The sequence below is a fragment of the Cavia porcellus genome, unplaced genomic scaffold (assembly GCF_034190915.1).
Source record: "Cavia porcellus strain 051 isolate PalLab524CR breed Dunkin Hartley unplaced genomic scaffold, mCavPor4.1 scaffold_6, whole genome shotgun sequence".
NCBI lineage: Eukaryota > Metazoa > Chordata > Mammalia > Rodentia > Caviidae > Cavia > Cavia porcellus.
In genome coordinates, this window is record NW_026947489.1 from 77815016 (window position 1) to 77829209 (window position 14194).

The window sequence follows — 14194 nt, forward strand, 5'->3', positions numbered from 1 at the left end:
CAGTGCTCTATGTGATTCCAATTATGATTTCAGTGATTAAATTAACAGTATAGTTCTCATTAACAATCATACAGTGTCACTTACCTTATTTTCAGTCTAATTTTGTTCACGACTTCATCTATATTTGCCAGAGACTAAGATAAAGAAAAAAAAAAAGTGTCCTGCTGTTATTTCACCTCCTAGATTTCCTCTCACAGGAAACTGAGGAGCTATAAAGGTTATTTATAAAATCTCAATCAGTTTAATCTCACAATATTATACCACTGTACAACAGGAGTTGTGACTATTATCAAATTTTGCCCAACATCTATTTTTTATAAATAAAGTTTTATTGGAACACAATTATACTCATTTACATATTCATTTATTCATTTACATATTGTCTACGACTGCTTCTTAGACTAAAATAGCAGAGGTGAAAAGTTGTGAGCATGCCTCACAAAGCCTAAAATACGCACTTACCTGCATATTTGCAAAAAGTTGCAAACTCATGGTACACAGGATTGTAACAAATTCATCAAAACAAAGAAAACGGATGAACTATTACAACACACAAAATTTGGATAGGTTTTACTAACACAACATTAAGAAAAAAGGTTAAAACCAAAGGCATATACCTATGGTTACATTGACGCAGTTCACAAACAAATAAAACTACTCTCTGCTGTTAGAAACAGACTTAGGGGTTATCTGTGCGGCAGCAAGAAAGGCTTCCTAAAAATGTGTTATTTCTTCATCAGCATGGTGGTTACTTGGCTGCATTCACTTACTGAAAATTCATCAAGTCATGCACTTTAGATGTGTATACTCCTCTATGTTAGACTTCAACAAACAAATTCACTGTTTAAGTTGTACAGATTCACTGGAAAAAAAGTGATACACACTAGTCATGGTAATATACTATAATCTATGAAATCTGCATTCATAATTTTAAATCTGTGAAAAGGATTTTGAAATTTTCCTCTTTTTATCTATGAGTATCAGTTACTCATATTAACTATATACTACTACGATTATAAAACATAAACAATAATGAAAAGGTAACAGAAAAACAAACAGGACGTTACCAATGAGAAAGTATGGTGAAGTGGTGCCTCCTAGTGGATAAGAGAAGGAACAACTTTATAACACCATTTAACTCAGTTTCCAAAATAGTTTGTTAAACCTTTTTCTCTCTCCACCAACAGATGTTTTTCCTCAGAAGGAATTAGAAGTGCTACAGGAAGTATGCTTATAAATTGTCACCCACTGGGGTTGGGGATTTAGCTCAGCGGCATAAGCACCTGCCTTGCAAGCAGGTAGTCGTGAGTTCGATCCCTGGTACCGACAAAAAGGAAAAAGACAAAAAATAAATAAATAAATAAATTGTCACCCACTGTGCCTGGTGGCAGGAGGAGGCTAGGAGCCTTCCAGGTGCAGTTCTGGTAAGAGAGTTCCAAGTGTTTGAGATGTTATACTGGGCTATTCACATCTCCTTATTCTGATGGACCCAATTGTTACTCAGAATTTTCAGGAGGCCAAAAGTAGTCTTGGGTAATGATGAATCTCACAAAGGAGAAGCTACTTTAATTGAAGAACCCAGTTCAGCTGGATTCAATCCAATTCTCTCAGGCTTGTCACTTCCAAACTGGACTGGGTGTAATTTAAATCACCACTACCAATGTTAACAGCAGACCCAGCTGTCAAGGACCTGAGGTCCAGCCCACCTCTCCCACTACTAATTTGCTGGGGGAGTTGCTCAACCTGTCTTTTTCTATTTCATCATAGGCAAAAGAGGCATAATAGTTTCTGGCCTGCCCATCTCTGCTGGGGCTCATGTCTTTTAAAAGAAACCTTTCTTTGGTATTTAAAAAATGTTAGTATTTAGCTGGGCATGTTGGCGCACATCTGTAACCCCAGTGTTTGGAGGCTGAGGCAGGAGGATCACTGTAAATTCAAGGCCAGTCTGCGCTACACAGTGAGTTTAAGGCCAGCCTATTTCAAATAAAGACAAAAAAGTCAGTATTTGGGAATTTTGGGCAAGAGTAGCCACGAATTCTCATATCTTTTCTGAAAATAAGAACTATCAAAATTATATAGCTTATACACATATAAAATTATATTATTATAATACATGATTTTAACTATAAATATAAAATATTTGTAAACCAGGCATGGTGGCACATGCTTGTAATCCTAGCACTCTGGGAGGCTAAGGCAGGAAGATTACAAGTTCAAGTCCTGCCTAGGCAACTTAGGAAGATCTTGTCTCAAAAGAAAATTATTAAAAATGGGGAGATGGGACCAGGGATATAGCTCAGGGGCACAGCATCTGCCTGCAAGCATGAGGTGAGTTTGATTCCCAGTACAAAAATTAAATAAATAAAATAAAAATGGGGGGATAGGAATATAGCTCAGTGCAAAGGCCCTTGGTTCAATCCTTGGTACTGGAAGGAAAAAACCATAAACTATTCAATTGTTAAACCATGTATATCAGCAAAAATTCAGATAGTAAAAGATGGAAACTAGATAATCTCAGCACTTAGGAGGCTGAGGCAGGAGGATTGTTTGTTGTAAGTTCAAGACCAGCCTGGGCTACAAAGTGAGTTCACAGCCAGCCTGAACTGCATAGTAAGACCTTGTCTCAAAAGACACACACACACACACACACAAAGATGGAAACTAGACATAGTGGCACATGCTTAAAATTCCAGCACTTGGGAGGCTGAGGCAGGAGGATTGATGAGAGCTTACCTATTGAGACCCTAGTTTTTTTAAAAAAAAGAGTATATAGCAGTGATGGCAAACTTCTTAGAGCATTCAATGATACAGACAGCCTGTTGTGGCATACATGTCATAGGTTTGCCACCACTAGTATACAGTAAAATCCAAGGGCCCCTCTTACAGAAGGCTGAGCCTGAATTGCCTGAATCACCTCTCTACCTAAGCTCTTTCCCAGAGGTAATGATTCTGAAAATTTCTCTTCTGCTTTCTCACAGATAGTCTCTGTGCTAATGACTCTGAGCCAGTGTCTCTTCTGCTTTCTCACATCTGTAAGTGCAGCACACTATACTTTTTTCACTTAAGAGTATTACTTGGAGGTCAGTCCACCCTGGTAATACTGTCATGGTACACTACTTAAAATTTACTAATCCTCAGACATGAAGGTCTTAGCTAAGTTCTACCAATTTTTCTAAGAGGAATAATCCAGAATATTTATGCGGTCAACTGCATTTAGGAGAGAAAAGACATGGAAACAATCTAAAGGCCTACTCGTGAAAAAGGTAAATAAACTCGGCTCTGTATCCAGCGAGTCTTTTCACTACCCCTAGAGACCCTGGTCAGGGAGGTTATGGAACAACAAAGAAGACTGCGTTTGATCTCATGCTGGCTTGGGGGAAATGTTTTTTAAATATGAGGTACTCCATGAATATAGTTATTAAAAGAACAGAAAGAATCACTCTAAAAATATAATAATCACCTGACTGTTAGGTGGACCCACAGGCAACTGCTTTTCCTCTATTTTCCAGATTTCCTACTAAGGAAGTAAAAGGGAAAAGGTACACACATTTAACATGGGTTCGTTATAAAACTGTTCTGGATATATCACAGAAAGTATTTCCCTAGTCTAAGCCATTCTAGGCAAACTATTATCTTCCCCAATGTTAGGATTTGAGGAATGGCACTGAAAGATGGACACTTTGTCTGAGGTCATGAAGATGATCTGTAGCATAGCTGTACTAAGCAAAGTCTGTCTGACTCCAAGTTCTCTGCTCTTCTTCTCTTCTCAGGCAGTGGCTCATTTATTTGTTGTTGTTATTTGGGATTTTTTTGTTTGTTTTAATACAAATTCTTACTGTGTATCCCAGGCTGCCTCAAACTCATGATCCTCCTGCCTCAGTCTCTCAAGTGCTGGGATTACAGACATGCAATGGTACTTGACCTACTTTTCCTCTACCCCAAAACACCAGACAGATAAAACCCACTCCTGCTTTCCTATTCAAGAATCCTTAACGCACTGGAGTTAGGGAAAAGCCCCACTGAAATCCGGGTGAGCTACTTAGTGGAGGAAGCACATCCTCTCTTTGAGAATCAGTCCCCTGGTATAATTGCAATGGGGTTGTATAATTTTTACTGTATAACTTCTAAATGCTTTCATTATTGAACATTAATTTTGCATTTTAATAACTCATGCTGATTATAGAAAAGATAGAACATAGGTAAAATCATCCTTTTCTCCCAGGAAGTATAACCACTACAGGTATTTGTGTATGCTGCCGTCTGTTTCTGCTATGGAAATGTATAGTGCTTTAAAAAATAAATTGTGATAATTTGGCTTTTTTTCCCCATTTAATAATACAGAACCAGAGCTTTCTGGGGGGTTATTAAAAGTTTTTAAAACACCTAACACTTTTTAAAAGTTCTTAATTAAACTAGCTTTTTATTTTTGATGGAGGCTTCTGATATTGCCAAAGATGGTCTTGAACTCTTGGACTTAGATGATCCTCCTGCCTCAATCACTTCAGTAACTGAGATTATACTGAAATTACAACAGTTTTCATAAATTTTATCTACTGTCCCCTAATCAACCCTACAGTGAAAACATGACAAATGATTACCTTCAGCTCACTCCAGTAGATTAAAAAGGGTTTCTAGATCATTGCTACCACAATCTGGCTACCTTCACAAGCAGGCAGGGAGCTCTGTCAGCTGTAGAAATCAGGCTTCCTAGCCCACCTGACCTGGATAAAACAGTGACCCAAACCTCCAGGGACCTGTTCCAGCCCACATTCCAGCCTCCAGGCAAAAGACACACAAGCATGCACCACTCAACAGAAACACATCACATCCCCTCCCTAGAGTGACACTAAATCTATTCTTGATGTACTGACATTTTAAACAATATAAGCTCATAATTAATCAGCTTAAGGCCTGTGAGGTATATGAATGGCTTTTGCCCAAAATTTAGCAATAGTTAAAAGAAACTATAAGGCCACTACTTTATATTGCTTTTTCACTAAAGTCCATGAGAATCTAGATTGATACATGAACTGGTAAGTGTAACTTTGAAACCTGGGAAATAAATGTGTCATACATTTGCTAAGTTATACTAAGAAATGTCACTACATATTACCATGTGTATAAAGGCATGTGACATATAATTAGAAAAGACATAGAACTGGATCTGTAGAACAGTAAATGCCTTGTACTATCATCCACAGTTTAAAAAACAAATACAAGGCTGGAGATTTAGCTCAGTGGCATAAGCACCTGCCTTGTAAGCATGTAGTCATGAGTTCAATCCCTGGTACCAAAAAAACAAATACATACAATCATTTCAGGAAGAGGAGAGAACCTAGGGATTTTCTATGAATTTCAAATCTAACACTTTGTTTTGCTGTGGCAGCATTCTTGTAGGCTGGGATAAGTAAAACATTTACATAGCTAAAATTGCTATCTTGGGGCTGAAGATTTAGCTCGGCAGCATAAGCACTTGCCTTGTAAGCGCGCAGTCGTGAGTTCAATCCCCAGTACCAAAAAAAAATTTTTTAAATTGCTATCTTTATGCAAGTTATTACCAAATGTATATCTCTGCCTAACCCTAAAATTTTCTTTTCATGGAAAACGTTGAGCTATAACAGCTATTTGTGAAATCTCCAAAAAGACAATTACACAGTCTACCATTTTTAAATTTTTATTTAAAAAAAAGTAGTATGTCAATCTAAAGAGTTTAGAAAGGAGTGCAGTTGAATAGGAGGAATAACTTCAATGTTCTACAGAACAATAAGATTATTGCTAATAACAATTAATTACATATTTCAAATATTTTGAGAACATTTTGTGTTCCTAAAATAAAGCAACGATAAATACCTGAGGTGATGCACATGACAATCTCTCTGATCTGATCATTACACATTGCACATGTATTACAATGTCACATCGCATCCCATGAACTTGTACAGTTACTTTTATTTCAATTAGAAATAAAAATAAAGGGTCAAGGATATGGCCCAGCGGCACAGAGCCTGCCGGGCAAGCACAAAGTTGTGAGTTTGATTCCTGGTATCAAAAAAAAAAAAAAAAAAAAAAAAGAAGGCGGGATCTCCAACCACTTTCACTAGTTAAAAATAAAAATGCATTTTAAAAACTGGCAAGTGCACCAATGAAAAAATAGACATAATGCAAAAAAAGCAAGTTTGAAAGGCTGCATGTGGAAACAAAAACCATAAAGATTGTAAGTGCCACACTCCAAGACCCATCTACATATTTCTACCTAAGTGGTCCAAATGTGTTCAAAACTGAGCTCAGGCTTACCCTCTCCTTTGACACTACTGCAACCTGTGCTTCTTCCTTACTCTCAGCGCTGGGGGAAAGGCCAGCTCCTACCCAATGTTGGGTAGAACTAAGTCCAAAACCCTTTATCTGGCCTGGAATGCTCCCCATCTTCTCAGGAAAGCCTCTTCACATTTGTCCAGAGGTCTGTTCCTCTTCATGGCAGTGCTATCACATTTAACCTCAGTGTCCTTGTCTTTCTGTGCCTCCTCACTCCCACCGGAAAACAAGAATGGTAACCAAGTGGAGAATTCATTGTGTTAAGTGCTTAGCATGGTCCTGGTGCACAGTACACACCCAAGAAATGTTTACTTTATAGCTGCAGAACTCAGAACTTTTTAAGAGCAACTAACAAATAATGATACAAGTCATTGTAATTTCATAATTTGCCTACATTGGTAAATTGTGCAGCTAATTATTAAGAGAAACTGTAAGGTCTATGTTGGTAAGGACCTCAGACCTCTATCCATAATTTTTTTCTTCTTTTTTTTCCCCGGTGTTAGGGATTGAACCCAGAGCTGCTAAGCAGGTACTCTGCTGTGGAACTGTACTCCACCTGCTCAATTTCTTTCTTTTTTTTTTTTTTTTTTTTTTTTTTTTTTTTTTTTTTGAGATAGCATCTTGCTATGCAGTTCAGGCTGGCCTTGACCTCACTTTGTAGTCCAGGCTGGCATTGACTTGCAACGATCCTCCTGTCTCAGCTTCCTGAGTGCTGGGATTATAAGCATGTCAATCTTTTATACAGCTAGGCAGTGTAAGTATTTTTGTTGCTGCGGAATTAATAAATTTTAGATTTTACAGGAGCCTCGGTGCATCTCTTCAGGAATAAAATCACGATTTCTGTAGCTTTACTTCTCAGATCACGCTCTCCCCCACTGCCACCAGTCATCTTCTCATCTTCTCTTTTCAGTGACTTAGTGCTTTTGCCTCCTGAGTGATCATCCTGCCTCCTGCGTCCACTATGACCCCCCTTTCCCTCCTCTTTGCTGAGGATTTATCTAGCCACTCACTCTACCTAGTGCTCCGCCCAGCTGCCACAGCCTGGCTCCTGCCCCCCTGTCAGGCAGGCCTGCATGCACAGGGACTGCCTCAGGGACGGCTGCTTTTTCAGTTCTTTTACTCTCCCTTTCCTGGAAGGAGCACCAGCCACACCATCACATGTTATCACTGTACCCACATTTCATCACATCATTAACCACACTTGATAATCTCTTGTCTCTTCATTTGTTGATTTGTTTTGTCTTCTTCCCCATGTCTTCAGCCACCATGAGACCAGGAATTAAGCTGTCATGTTGGCCACTTTTTATTCAGTTTCTAAAGGAAGGACTAACACTTAATGGATACTTTATAAATGATTACTGAGTTTGACTGAATAAATGAATAAATAAATCCTTCAAGACTAGGCGGAGGGTTTTCTGGAGGTTTTGATTTGCCTAGGAAGAATCCTTCTTTTTATCCTCACTGTACTGCCCCCATACCTGCTTACAGTATTCAGCTGTGTCTCCTCATATTTGATCATGTACACCTCAAGAGCAAGGACTAAGTTTTATCCTTCTTTGTATCCTGGGGCCTGGGACAGTAATTGACAACACTGAACACTTGCTGAATGAATGAAAACTCAAGCAGAACTCTAGCACCTCTTTTCCCCAACTCTGATGTTTCTAATTCTGTTCTTACTGTAAGAAGAACATCTATCTAGGCAAATCACCCCACAAAACAGTAACAGGTTGGGTACCTATAATCCCAGCATTCTGGGAGACGGAAGCAGATGGCTCTCAAGTTCAAGTCCAGCCTGAGCAACATATCAAGATCCTAACTCAAAATAAAAAATAAAAAAGGCTGGGGATGTAGTTCAGTACCCAATCTAAAAATTTACATTTTTAAACTGGAGTGAAAGAAATAAATAAATTGGAGTGAAAGTTGCTTTTTGACTCAAGGCTTATCCTGACTCACTCACAATCAGTTTTTCCTTATTATGCTACAAAAATCCTTTCCACTTTTCAATGTACAACTGTGTGATGGGAGGGATACTATTAAGACCTAGGATATAATTTTTAATAATTTGATCACTAAACAAAGAATTTTACTCTAACACAATTATCTAACCAATCTAATTGGTTACAGTAGAGTTTTTTGGATTTGGGGGATTTTGTTGTTTTTTTGTTTGTTTGAGACAAGTTTTTGCGGTATAGTTCAGGGTGGCCTCGAACCCACTGTGTCTCAGGCTGGCCGAACGGGGTAATCCTCCTGCCTCAGACTCTTAAATGCTGGGATTACAGGTGTGCACACCACACCTGGCTTACCGTAGAGTTTGATTTTATTTTAACACTCACTTGTTTATCAAGAGCTAGCAGGTTACAGAGTATAATATCCCAATCTTAACACTCAGGATAAGCCAGAAGCCAATGAATGAAAGAAATCTAAAATTCTATACTTACTTGCTCTGTTGGGAACAGGGTATTGATATACTCAACAGCATTGAAATCTGCTCGATCTAGAGGATCCTGGCTTGGAAATACCTACATAAAAACAAGTGGTTATATAGCAAAACATCTCACTGGATACCAAAATACATACATAATTTTTGTCAAATACAAAACACTTTATAAATAAGGGATTAGCAATCACTATGATCTTTCTACCTTATGTATTTTTTCTTTCTTCCAACATTAGATGGTAAGTTTCCTGAAGAGAAAAATTCTTTACTCATTTTATGTTTCACATGTAACAATACTTCAATAAAATAGCTATGAAATAAATATTCAATAAAATATCTGTTAAAGTAAATCTTTAATTTTCAACACCTGTAGTTTTAACATCTTGGCATAATGGACAGAACACGCAAATGTAAAAATACAAATTTTGTATCAATGAAATCTCAAGGACAAAGAAAAGTCAGCAGGCTTTGTGTACTATTAGATTAAACCAGCTGGTGACATGGTTTGTTTAGGAAGCCTTGACAATAAATTGTGCTGAATCTCCATGATGTCTTAGTAGAATTCACTATGCATTGCAGCAATATGTTTTTCTTGACTGGAGAATCAAATGCAGGGACTCACATGTACTAAGCAAGCCACTGAAACTACATCCTCACCCTACAATGCATCATATTTTATGCTGCAGACAGTGTCAAGAAATGAAGAGCTGGCATTCAGGTTTACCTCTGAGAAACAGGACTAAATCTCTTTAAAATTCACAACTGAAGAACATGAAATAAAGCGACTTTAGAAGTTTTTCATACTTTTGAAGTCTAAGATTGAGTAAAAGTCTGCCAGTAATATTTATGTGGATATTTTGTTTTACAGTGCTGGAGCTCGAGCCAAAGGCATTGCACATACTAGTTACACTGAGTTACATTCACAGTTGAGCAAACAATATTTGTCAAGAGCAGGGATATTTGAGGAATTAGGAAGGGATGATATAACAGAATCACATTTGACCCAGAAATTAAGCTCTGAAGTCATTGCATAAAGTCACTATAGATATGTTGCTTTTGAAATTCCTTAAATCACCTATGAAGTATGTTGCATTAGCAATAAATAAATAAATCTAGTGTTAAGTTTTCTCATCTTGCATTTCAACCAGTCGCTTCTTATGGTTATCACAGATGGAGTTGCTGGCTTAAATTAAGAGCTTTGTTAGTATATAAAAACATCAAAACCTAGGATAACACCCAGGAGCAGTAAGAAGAATGCAGAAACTGAGGAGACTGTGAGGAAATGGATAATTCACATTTCTTAGATTATACTCAGGGTGACAGAGGTTTTATGGCATGCTGATTTCCCAGCATTTCATCTGGTGAGGGCATGTAATTGAAGTGGTTTGAAGTTACATCTGTGTATGACAGTGGTGGTGAAGCTATGGCATGTGTTACTTTTCTTTTAAGACAAAAGATATTAATGTATGAGCTTTTTTTTCTAAACTAAAACGTCAGTATTCAGGTTTGCACTTTGCGATAAATAAGTCGGCTTTGGGTGGCAGTTTGGGCATTTATCTCTAAAAGGTTAGCTGTCACTGGTATATGATAGATCTCTGCCGTAAATGTATATTATAGAAATGCTAATCATTTAAAAAAAATATCTTCATTACCTCCATCTCTCATATGGTGAATGTCTTAAACTTTTCTAACAATTGTCTTTGACCTTTCTTAGGAGACATTTTGATCCTTTGATGCTGTATTTCTTTGGAAGGCTTCATCTTTGAAGAAATTACTTCCCAAAATCATAACTGTCTTGAGCTGGTAAAATTCAGTACCTAGGAAATCACTTGACTGCATTGATTTGTTCCGGGGATTGAACCCAGGGCCTAGATCCCTCACACTGAGCTGCATCACGAGTCATTTTCTTTCTTTCTTTTTTTTTTCTTTTTCCTTTTTATTGGTACCAGGGATCAAACTCACGACTGCCTGCTTGCAAGGTAGGCGCTTATGCCGCTGAGCTAAATCCCCAGCCCCACCAGTCATTTTCTATTTTTTATTTTTGAGACGGGCTCTTACTAATTCCCCAGGCTAGAGTTGAACTTGCAATCCTACCTTGACTTTCTAGGTACTGGGATAATAGGCATGTGACCCTTGCCTGACTTGACTGCCTTTTACTAGATACGCCTACCCTACATCTCAAGCATATTCTTTAAAAATAGCAAAAAAACTTTGATCTGAATTCCTGTTGGACTGCAAACCATTCTTTTTTTCCCATTAGAACCCACTGAAGTGGGTTAATTAACAATATAGGAATCCAAGCAGCCAAATTGATAAATTCGGGATTTAATTAGCCGAGCTCAGCGACCACTTGCACAGAAACCCGTTTCAGAGTCCCACCGACTGGCACTGGAAAGTTATAGAGCTTTTAAAAACAGAAAACCAAAAAATACATCTAGTTGGAAACAATTCAGCTAGAATCTTACACTAATTTTTAGTTGACACCTGTGTCTTGCTTCTTTGTGGAGCAGGTTAATTTTCTTCTTGGGTGCAGCTCATTCTGTTTCTTAAGGGACTTGTTCCCTAAGTAATTTTTTACTCTTCTGGGTCAAATACAGAGCACAAGATAGTGTTAGTTATACCAACTACAACACCTACTAGGTCCAATAACAACCAAAATGTGTGTCTTTTTCTTCCAAGGAGGTAGGTGGTGGAGTAGGGTGGTCTGAACACAAGGTTTTTGTCCTAGGGCCTGGCATCCTCAGGATGTAGCAAATGTGGTTTGTACATATAATGCAAGCACTCCTAGAAAAATACTAATCCAGAAGTCCACAAATAGAACAATAAAAATACATCAGTTAGTATGGTGGGATAGTTATGGTAAGTATTACCGGTTAATATATGTTACTTATTAGTAGAAGCAATGCTTCACTCAGAAGAATTTTTCAGAGGTCATTAGAGGTATAATTGTCCTTTGGTTAAATCATAACATGTGACAATTCCTTCAAGGGAGACTTTCTGCCTTTATTACAGCAAAGCACTGTACAAAGATACAACCACGACTTGTACAAAGATACAATCACGACTTTCAATTTTTAATAAACTTGAGAAGGAAATTTAGTTCTCTGAAGAGTTCCTGCAGATAGGAGAGGACTCCTGGGAATATTCTCCAACGTAACCCAAACAGCAGGAATTCTCAACCTTTTAAGTATGATAAAAGCGACATTTTTCAGTATTTCCCTCTGATCTGCCATTTGCTTCAGAAAGGTCTCCCTCTATCCCCTAACTCCAAGCATGAGCTACGGGGTCAGCGTCATTAGCCTGGTAAATGAATGAAACCCCACCTGCCTAGAATCTGACGTTGCCACTCAAGGGGACCCTTCTTCTAGCTTCATCTTCTCAAGTGCATAGCTCCCAAACTCACCGGGATGCCCAGCCTCCAAAGAAAATTAGGGCCTAAAAAGAACGCTTTCTCTCCCCTGGCTCAGTAACCCATTTCCATCCACTTCTTCCTCAAACCTTCGCTTTCTCTCTCCGCTTAGCACCCACCTTTTGGTCCTAACACTGCATCACTCAGACCTGCCTGGCCCTCCTCAGTCGCCTTCCTCGAGCTGGCAGAATGCTCACCTGCTCGATGGCTAGCTGCACCTCGGGCGTCAGCTGCAGCACAGCTTCCAGCTCCTCCACGAACTCCAGTTCCTCCTCCTCCATCTTCCCGCCACTCGGCCCCTAGCTCACTCCCGCCCCAATTCCCCCTACTCGGACCTCCACAGTCACCCAGACTCCGGAATAACAACCCTCCAGCTGCAGCACTCTGACTAGCCCGGGCTCTGTCAGCCGGCCCAGCACTTCCGGGAAGCCGGGCACTTCCGGGATCCGGGGCATTCTGGGATAGTGGAAACCCCGCCCCCGGCGGCTTTCCAGTCTTGTCTCCGAGTCTTCTCACCAGCCCTTTAGCAGTGAGGTCCGTGCTTGACCTCACCCGGTCCTGGAGATGGTGGGGCGCCTCCCAGAGCGAACTGCAGCACCAGCAGCTTTGCGACCACTGACTGCAACCCCATGGGGCTGCGAAGCGGGTGATCCTTCAGTTCCTTGCGCCCTCCGGGCCGTGGCAGTAGGTGTTGCCCTGCCATCGTGGGTGAAAGGACCCCTCCTGGTAAGAGCCTATGTTGCCACGGTGATTTGAGGACGGGACAGCGTCCGCTTGATTCTCTGTGTACCGTGTTCCCAGGCAGTCGTTTCTAGGATGATCGACGCTCCTTTTGGGGAGGAGAAAAGTAGATTTGCCTGTCTCCCAACTGGGGAAGGGTTTACTTTCTAAGACTGATTATGTGAGGACCTCAGTCCTAAGTCCCCGGATAAACTGTGATCGTGAACAGATTACATCGTGTGCCCAGCCTACTCTGTCATTGGATGTTGTGTGCATTAAATATTAAAAGCGCTGTGCAGATTTAAACTAGTAATACAGGAAATACTAGGGTGTCTAACTCTTCTGCACCGCAAAGGGAGAAAGAAGCCAGATCACCCTGTGGAACCACTTTTCCAGTGAGGGAGTTGCCACCAAAGGAAGGGTTGGTTGCGTTCCCAGTTGAATATTGTGAAACCCCATAATGGAAAAGCCCTTGGCCCCACTGATCTCTTTATTTCTTTTTTCAATTCTTCCGAAATTATTTATAGTAAGGAAAAAATGGAAACAACGTAAATTCTTTTTAATTTGACAAGTAGTAATCATATAAACAGTATATATAATTTCTAAACACAAACGGATATTTAAAATATAAACTGGCTCTACAATGAAATATTATTGACTTATAAAATCATGGTTTTGAAAATTATTTAATGACATGGGAAAAGGTGCACAATGTATTTCAGAAAGCAAAATGTACATTTCAGAAGGCAAAAATTACAGCATTTTCGCAATTTGTATGGCTATGAAATGACAGCAAAGAAATAATATTTTTCTGCATTTTCCCAAATGTTTATAATGAACCCGTAATACTTTTTCTTTAAACCTGTAGTACTTTTATAATAAGGAAATGTAAATGCCATTGTTTAAAAGGAAAAGGCAATTATATCACCTATTGAGTATTTTTTATTTTAAAAATTAAGATATAAGTAAAAGTCACCATTTTAGCTTTCAGTGCCATGAGTTTCATAAATATACATAATCATGTAACTATAACCACAATCCAGTTGTAGGACATCTCCACCCTACCCACGCACACACACTTTCCCGCATGTCCTGCCCCATCCTCTGGCATGACCTGATTTTTATCCCTAGAGTTTAACTTTTACAGAATATCCTATAAATTATATATATATAAGTATAATCATACAACATACACCTTTTGAATCTGGCTTCTGTCACTTCACGTAATGGTTTTGGTGTTCATTCATGTAACAGTTTACTTCTTCTCGCTGAGTGGTATACTTCAGTATGACATATCACAATTTGTTGGGTTCTTT

The 14194-nt window shown here is 39.1% G+C and overlaps 1 protein-coding gene across 2 annotated transcripts in view; it reads right to left on the reverse strand.

The window, feature by feature from the left end:
- Vps53 (VPS53 subunit of GARP complex) overlaps window positions 1–12578 on the reverse strand; it is a 152829-nt gene extending 140251 nt beyond the window's left edge. Inside the window, exons 1-3 of one of the 2 annotated variants that reach the window (XR_010048209.1) lie at window positions 12356–12578; window positions 8751–8831; window positions 85–134 (exon numbers count right to left, since the gene is read on the reverse strand). Coding sequence is in view for 1 of the 2 variants with exons in the window: in XM_003469686.5 (XP_003469734.1) it covers window positions 85–134; window positions 8751–8831; window positions 12356–12439 (215 nt within the window). In the remaining variant the exon portion in view is untranslated. The remainder of the gene's footprint in view (window positions 1–84; window positions 135–8750; window positions 8832–12355) is intronic. The other variant, XM_003469686.5, reaches the window with a different exon arrangement.
- Window positions 12579–14194: the final 1616 nt, after the last annotated feature.